This window comes from Camellia sinensis, chromosome 14 (assembly GCF_055761805.1).
Source record: "Camellia sinensis isolate YWXY chromosome 14, ASM5576180v1, whole genome shotgun sequence".
NCBI classification, from domain to species: domain Eukaryota; kingdom Viridiplantae; phylum Streptophyta; class Magnoliopsida; order Ericales; family Theaceae; genus Camellia; species Camellia sinensis.
Genome location: NC_138974.1, coordinates 33,112,223 through 33,120,393, shown reverse-complemented (window position 1 = coordinate 33,120,393; position 8,171 = coordinate 33,112,223). Strand labels below are relative to the sequence as shown.

Below are 8,171 nucleotides of genomic sequence, written 5' to 3'. Positions count from 1 at the left end.
AATAAATTTATTTTAAAAATAATAATACTTAAATAATGAAATTAAATAAAATATCAACAAAATTTTAAAATAAAATATCTATAAAAAATTATTTTAAAAAGTTAAATAAATAAAACATCAATAAAAATGAAATAAAATTATTTTATTTTTAAATTGTGACTACTTTATTAAGTATAATTAATACCATGAGGAAAAATATATTTAATATTAGAGGGTCAATAACGTAATTTGGCAACCTGGTCTTATGGGATAAGTTATCCCATGATTTGTGTCCCACCTAGGAGTGTAAAAATGGCCCGCGGCCTGTGGGCGGCCCGAAGCTCGCTTGTAGCCTAAGTGGGCCTGACCCGCTTAGGCCCGAACCAGAGCCTAACCCGAGCTCCTGGGCCTGGACCATCATTTTGAAGCTCGGCTCGGTCCGTGGTCCAATCTATCGACCCGCTTAAGGTCCACTCAAGGCCCGGCTCGCCTAAGACTCAGTGTCTTTTTTAGTGGAAAATAATAAAATTTTGATAAAAAAAATTAAGAAAAAAAATAAAAAAATGGTCAGACCCGTCCAAGCCCGAGGCCAGACCCAGGCCCACTGGGTCGACTCGGCCCAGCCTAAATTTCTGTGGGAGCCCGTGAGGCCCGACATGGGCCAGACCTGGCCAAATTTACATCCCTAGTCCCACGTCCCATGAGATACAATAGTCCAACAGATTTAAGATTAATAGTTCGAATGGACTATTAGTCCAGTGCAAAAAATTTAAAACAAACAACGGACTATTAGTCTGGATGGACTATTAGTCCAATCCTACCAAACAAACATGCTCTTAAAGTATTTAATTCAAACATATTTAGTCCTTGAAAGGATTACAAAAATAAAATATAAATACATAAATATTGTAAATTAGTAAAAGACCATACCAAGTTAAGATTTTACTTCAAAAAAATCTTAAATTTCTATTGTCTTTAAAAAGTATTTTCTTTTTGATGCGTATTTAAATTATTATCAGAGTTTGGTTTATCAGTCTTGCCAATAAAATTATATGAGTATTAGACATACAGAAGAATAAAATTAGATAATTTAAATAATAACACTTCGCTACAAATTATAATAAAACAAAACAATACATTAATTAAGTTATAAAAGAATTTATCGAAAAACTTAAGACAATATATAGAAATTATAAATGAAACCAGCATATAATATTAGATAAAGGCAAACAAATAGTCATTGTAGAAGATAAGTAAGAAAATACTATACATAATTACTCTTACCCTTATAGAGAAAATTCACCAGAAGAACTGACGCACACTTTTTGAAGGTAATATAAAAATTTAAGATTTTTTGGAAATAAAATTTTAACTAGATAGTATTTTTTACTAATTTATAATACTTATGAACTTATATTTTATTTTTGTAATATTTTCAAAGATTAAATAGGTTTGAATTAAATACTTTAAGGACTTAATAGATTATTTTGGTTGTTTGGGTGCGAGTAGCAGTAGTAGGGGTAGTTTGTACCTTCCGAATCTCTCTCAGTGCACTTCATCTTCCTGTACTCTTAATTTCATGCTGTTAATGAAATTTTTCTTTGCTGATAAAAAAAATAAATAAATAAATAGATTCAATTGACAATTTAGGGATTAAATAAATTTTAATTTATATACTTTTGGACTAGACTCAATTGATAATTGAGAGATTAATGGACAATTTGATGATAGTTTCCGAGTATAAGGTGTAATAAACCCTATAAATTTTCTATTCTCAGTACGGAGGTTTTCTTTTTCTCCTCTAGCAGGTGGTAGTAACAAGAATCATCATAATTAGATGTCATTTTTTATTTTCTTGTAATCTTTCTTTAAATGTTCATAGTACTTCAAAATTCTTTGCCTTACGACCAGGAAAAGAAAAATGAATGGAAGCTTGTACAAGGTTATGCCCCAAAAAGAAAAAAGAAAAAGAAAAAGAAAAAGGTATGGTGAACTGCTTTTCTAGCTCATATGTGTTTCGCTTGTAAAAACATAATGTAAACAGTCCATCTAGATAACATGAACTTTCATGGTTATTATCAACTGTTAAAAAAAATTAAGTCAAGCTTGAACAAGTGTCTTATACAAAAGACAATGCAACCACGTAAAGTAAACAGTTTATCTAGATAACATGAGCTTTTATTGTAATTATAACTGTTAAGGTTGTATTTGAATGTTAAATTTGTAAAAAAAAAAAATTGTGGAGGAAAAAAAAAAAAACTTTTACAATGAAAAATGATATATAAGTCTACTTTCTAGATTTATTTTTTAGACCTAGTAATATGATAACAAGATGATTGGTTGGTGATTGGAAAATAAATGAGAGAGAGTTGATTTAAAAATTTTAATAGAGTATCACATTATTGGATCTAAAAAGTAAGTCTAATTTTTAGGTTTGAATAACAATACTTTAATCACAATTTATACATTGTAGTTTAGCTAAAAACACATTATCTTACAGTCACATATAAGATTCATATGATCTTGATTTTGCAATTGAAAAATAACAAATTCTATCCAAATTAAAGGCGCATGTACAACACACTAAATTGAGCATGTGTGACAAGGTAATGTTTGGATTGAATTTATGGAGATAAATGAAAATGAAATGGAAAAGATATGAAAATAAAATAAAGTGAAAGAAACTATTTTGTTTTGGGGGTGGGGTTAAGAAAATTAATAGCCATTGTTTGTCAAAACAAGACTTTTATTTTATTTTATTTTTGGTTTGCTAACTCTGATAAATAATTAATATTTATAAATAATTTTGTTTCTCTTTTATTTTATTTATGTTAGATCGAGCTGACTGATGATTGTTTTTTGGTGTGTTGCCGGTGTCCCTGCTTTGCTGACTGGGGATTTAAATCTTGGTGGTCTTAGCTCTAGAACTTAGAATTGATTTTCACGAAAAATGTTAATTATTTCGTAATTTTATTTTTTAATAAAAATAAAATAAAATGATTTGATAATCTTATTTTTTGTAATAAAAAAATCATAACATGCTCTTTGTCTTAATAGTGTATATTTTTTTATTTGTAGATAATTACTCCATTTTGAGATGAGCAACACTGATATACAAACAGATAATTGATGCAGAATAATGTAGATAAATGTGGTTCTTTTTTTTAAAACAAAAGACTCGTGAAAATGAGTATAATTGATGGAGGTTTTTTGTTTTTATTTTTATGAATTCTTGTTTGAGATGTATAGTTGAGTGGATTCCGTTCATATTTAAGTAGTGTTTGGTTCTTTGGAATTAGATAAAATAAAATGATCATTTCATTAAAATATTTATTCTCATATTTGATTAGACTAAAAAATATAATGATAAATTCATTACAAATGGAATCATCTTACTTCATTTTAAGAAAATGATCATTCTATATGAAAACTTAAAGAATATCATTTCATTTCATTATCTCTCATTCTAATAAACCAAATAGAGGAGATATCGGAATTTTAATCAATCAATGTTTTTATTCCTTTCAAAAGGAGGAGAGTGTCAAACTCCCGATTTGGTTTTGTGAGATTTGGTTGTCCTGTTGCATCAGACGTTGCTATTCAGAAAGCAAATGGCCTCTTGGTGGACGATAAGGTGCTAGCAATCAACATGGCTTCTTAAGATAGGAGTAACAGGGATGTACAAAGCCAAAGGCGGGTTCAGAACAATAGAGGTGCTTTTGAAACAACCACAACGAGGGGTCATATGCCATTTGTTGGCTCTAGAACGTTCGCAGAGGTACTAAAAGGGGGCAAACTCAATGGGGAAGCTTGTATGACCATCAAAGCAAATGAAGATGGCAATGGATGGCTATATGACAGTGTTATAATCAGACTAAATATGGATTACACTGTAAATAGTATCAGAGAGGCCCTTGAGGAGAATGGGATATTGCAGGCCGTGGTCAGAAAAGGGAGAGGTCGTGATGTAGTTGTAACTTTTAATGCCCACAAGGAGATGCAATCTAACGTCCACAATATGAAGGTGTGGTTTAAAGACTAGAGCCAGTTTGTATTAGAATGGCAGCCATGTCTTCAAATCCAGCAGGAGAGATATGTGTGGTTAAGATGTTTTGGCATACCCCTTAACCTCTGGAATAGAAGCACATTAAACAACATTGGCAGCTTGTGGGGGTCAGTTCTTAGCTTAGAGGGTGATGTTAATCAACCTAAGTCCTTCTCCTCTACCAGGATTAAAGTGGTGACATCCTGCATGGGGTTCATCTCTTCAACAATAAATTTGGAGTGCAAGGGCTTACTTCATCCTATCCTTGTGTATGAGGATCACCTGGTCAACACAGTTGACTTTCCTACCAGCTCACACACTGAGCATGATGATTGTAACTCCATTGTAGGAGTGGGGCCAATTAATTTTCCGCAGAAGTTCGGCGAGGAGAAGGTTGATGATGCTGCAATGGCACATGGTAATCAGAGGCTCACACAGTGCAACAGTGGTGAGAATAAGGATACAGTGGTTGCGGAGACCGGCTATGATAGGCAGCTAGGTGAGAACGTAGCTGGTGTGGTAGCTCCTGGTCCCAATGAGGAAGCACTCAAGAAGGGACTTAACCAGTGCTACAGTGGGGAGTTGATAGACACGGAGGTTGAGGAGACGTTGTGTGAGGGGAAGCTCTGCAGTGCTAGTGCAGTAGATGTGAAGGGGGCAATGATGGGGGAGCTATCACCCTACCCACTAAACTTGGCTGACCCACTGAAGAGTGCTGAGGAAGTTTCATCTCCTCACTCTAACAAAAGCTTTAGTGGGCCGATGGATGACTTTGGGCCTGGTATTTCCCTTGAGGTGGTTCTAGCCTAACCACATGGGTTGCAAAGAGTCCAAAGCCTAACTATTCTCAAGTCACCTGAATTCTCTGCCACTAGGCCTATTATTTGTCATGCTCCAGTCTCAGGCCCACATGTTATTGCTGGCTCATCTTCTTTGGGCACTCTGGGTCTTAAGGATTAAAGCCTCAATAGTTCATCTTCTTTCATCACTAATCCCTTTCGGAAGGTAAAGAATTCTAGGAAGAAGAAGGCTCATGTGGAGGGCTTCTCCCGTTTTGCTAGGCTTTATGGCCAGACAGCTGCAACCACTGTTAAGCACTCATTCAGGTCTGTCATCCTCAGACCTGCTGCTGCTGCCCTTGCTCAATCAGATTTGTCCGAAGGAAATTCCAGCTCAAGCAGCTTCCTCCTCAAAGAAGCTAAAGCAACCATCAAGTTGGGGGAGCAGCTTGGAATTAATTTTATGGGTAAAAAAGTTACTGTGATGGACAAGATTATTGATCTTGAACTTAATGATAAAGAGAGAATCAATGAAGTGGGCTCGGCAAAGCCGTGATTGCTGTGTCCGGGGGCCTCACAGTGCATCATCTGGTCTCTATGAAGCTTCTCTCCTAGAATGTCAGAGGCATTGGTAAGCCTGAAAAGAGGGGTATAATCAAACGTCTCCTGAGAGATAGACATATTGATGTTGCTTTCCTTCAAGAAACCAAGAAAGTAATAGATTCAGAGTTTGCTGCTCGTGGGCTTTGGGGAAGTCGGAAAATGGAGTTTATGTCTGTAGACCCTGTTGGCACTGCAGGTGGGCTTCTCTGCATTTGGGATCCGGATGTTTTCCAACTAGTTGGGAGCTGTTGTAACAGGAGGTTTATACTCCTCTTAGGTACGCTCTACAACTCTTTTGATCGTGTCCTCTTAAATGTATATGCTCCTAATGATGTTAGTAGTCGGTCCACTCTTTGGAATTCCATCTTTAAGCTCAAGGACTCCTTCCCTAGGCCTTGGTGCTTGGTTGGCGAACTTAATGAAATTAGGCACATGGGGGAGAGAGTTGGCTGTGTCAGAAGAGATAGGGGAATGCGCCATCTTAATGAATTTATAGACAAATGTGAATTGAGTGATCTGCTCCTCCTTGGTCGGTCCTACACTTGGTGTAACTCTCAGGAAGCCCTGAAATGGAGTAGAATTGACAGAATAATGCTCAGCCTAGAATGGTTGGTTCACTTCAAAATGAAACTCTAGGGCCTGCCTAGGTTAATATCAGATCATTGCCCTCTATTGATGATGGAAGATGAAAGAGATTGGGGCCCTAAGCCCTTCAGGTTTATTGATGCTTGGACCCTGCACCCTAATTTCTCTCATTTTTTCATTTCCTGCTGGGAGAATTCTACTGCCTCTGGTTGGGCAAGCTTCATAATCCAGCAAAAATTCAAGCATCTTAAGATGAAGCTAAAGGTTTGGAACACTGAAGTGTTCGGTAATATTACCACTAAGCTCAAGGAAACAGGGGAGGAATTGCATGCCTTTGACAGAATAGCAGAGGAAAGAGTACTGCTCCAATCAAAAATGGATCGAAGAAGAGAAGTGAGATGTGAAGTGTGGAAACTCTATAGGAAGGTGGAGTGGCTATGGCATCAACAATCCCGAATGAATTGGTCTTCGCAAGGGGACAAAAATACTAGGTTCTTTTATGCTGTTGCAAGTACCAGACATAATAGGAACATGATAAATTCCATCTCAGTTAATGGTGTGTCTTTCGAGGAGCCAAGCAGAGTTAAACATGAGGTGTTCCTTTATTTTAAGAAACACTTCAAGGAAGGTTGGGTCAAGAGGCCCGTATTGGGAGGGGATTTCAGATTAATTGAGGACACCATTTCCCATCATCTCGTATCAGTCTTCACTGAAGCAGAGGTATGGGCTGCCATTAAAGAGAGTAATAGCAACAAGGCTCCCGGACCAGATGGGTTTAATCTCCTATGCTATCAGAAGTTTTGGAGAATAATGAAACAAGTGATTATGCAATTCTTCTAATATTTTCACAACCACAGCAGACTTACCTATGGCATCAACAGTTCGTAAAACTCCTAATCCCAATAATCTGTCAGATTGCAGACCCATTAGCCTGGTGGGTTCTATATACAAGATTTTAGCAAAGGTTCTCTCGCACAGAATGAAGTCCGTAATGCCCTCCATTATTGGTGATTCTCAAACTGCTTTCATAGGGGGAAGGAATATCCTTGATGGGGTATTTATTGCTAATGAAGTAGTAGATGGTTGGAAGAAGGCTAAGAAACAAGGGTTGATCATCAACCTAGATTTTGAGAAAGCTTTCGATTTAGTTAACTGGGAGTTCCTGTTCTCTTTGATGTCCAGCTTTGGTTTTGGGACTAAATGGGTGTCTTGGATTAAAACCTGTGTATCTACATCTAGAATCTCCATCCTAGTCAATGGTTCATCAACTAATGAGTTCTCTCCGCAAAGAGGACTCCGTCAAGGTGACCCATTGTCACCCTTTCTCTTCAATATAGTGGCTGAGGGGCTCAATATTCTCTTAAATAGAGCACTAAATCTTGGCATCCTTCATGGCGTCTCGGTTGGGGTTAATAGGGTTCTTTTATCTCACCTTCAATATGTTGATGACTCAATTTTCTTCTGCAAGGCTGATATGGACCAGGTGGTGATTGTCAAAAGACTCCTCCGATGCTTTGAAGTCCTTTCGGGGCTTAGAATAAATTATCACAAGAGTGTTGTGTGTGGTATAGGTGTGAATGATGAGTATCTAAATGAAATTGCCAGACTCTTGAACTGTCAGGTGCAAAGATTGCCACTGAAATTTTTGGGGCTACCTTTAGGAGCAAACCCGGGTAGAAAATCAACCTAGAAGCCTGTGCTTGATAATATTAGATCTAGGCTTTCAGGTTGGAAGAGGAAAATGTTGTCCTTTGCTGGGAGGTTAACCTTGATCAAGTCTGTACTTTTCTAGTCTCCCGGTGTACTATCTTTCCCTTTTCAAGATGCCCGAAGGTGTGGCTCGTGAAATTGAAAAGATCAAGGCTGCTTTCTTGTGGGGTGGTGATGGCCTAAAAAGAAAAGTTCATCTGGTAAAATGGATGGAGGTTACAAAGAGTGTTGCCCAAGGGGGTTTGGGCATTAGAAGGATAAGGGATGTTAATGCATGTTTGCTTCTAAAATGGTGGTGGAAATTTGGAAATCAAATCTCAGCATTATGGAGGAACGTTATTTGCAGCAAGTATAAAATTGAGGTTCAGTGTTGGCATCCTCCTGTGCAATCCTCCTACAAGTTCTCTAGGATATGAAAGGATATCACTTGTATACGAGTCCATAGTTCTTATACGTTTCAATTCTTCCTC

The 8,171-nt window shown here is 37.0% G+C and overlaps 1 protein-coding gene across 1 annotated transcript; it reads left to right on the top strand.

The window, feature by feature from the left end:
- Positions 1-6,084: 6,084 nt before the first annotated feature.
- LOC114320086 (uncharacterized) lies at positions 6,085-6,831 on the top strand. The gene has a single exon (XM_028267182.2). It carries the CDS (start codon positions 6,085-6,087, stop codon positions 6,829-6,831), a length of 747 nt encoding a protein of 248 aa, XP_028122983.2.
- Positions 6,832-8,171: the final 1,340 nt, after the last annotated feature.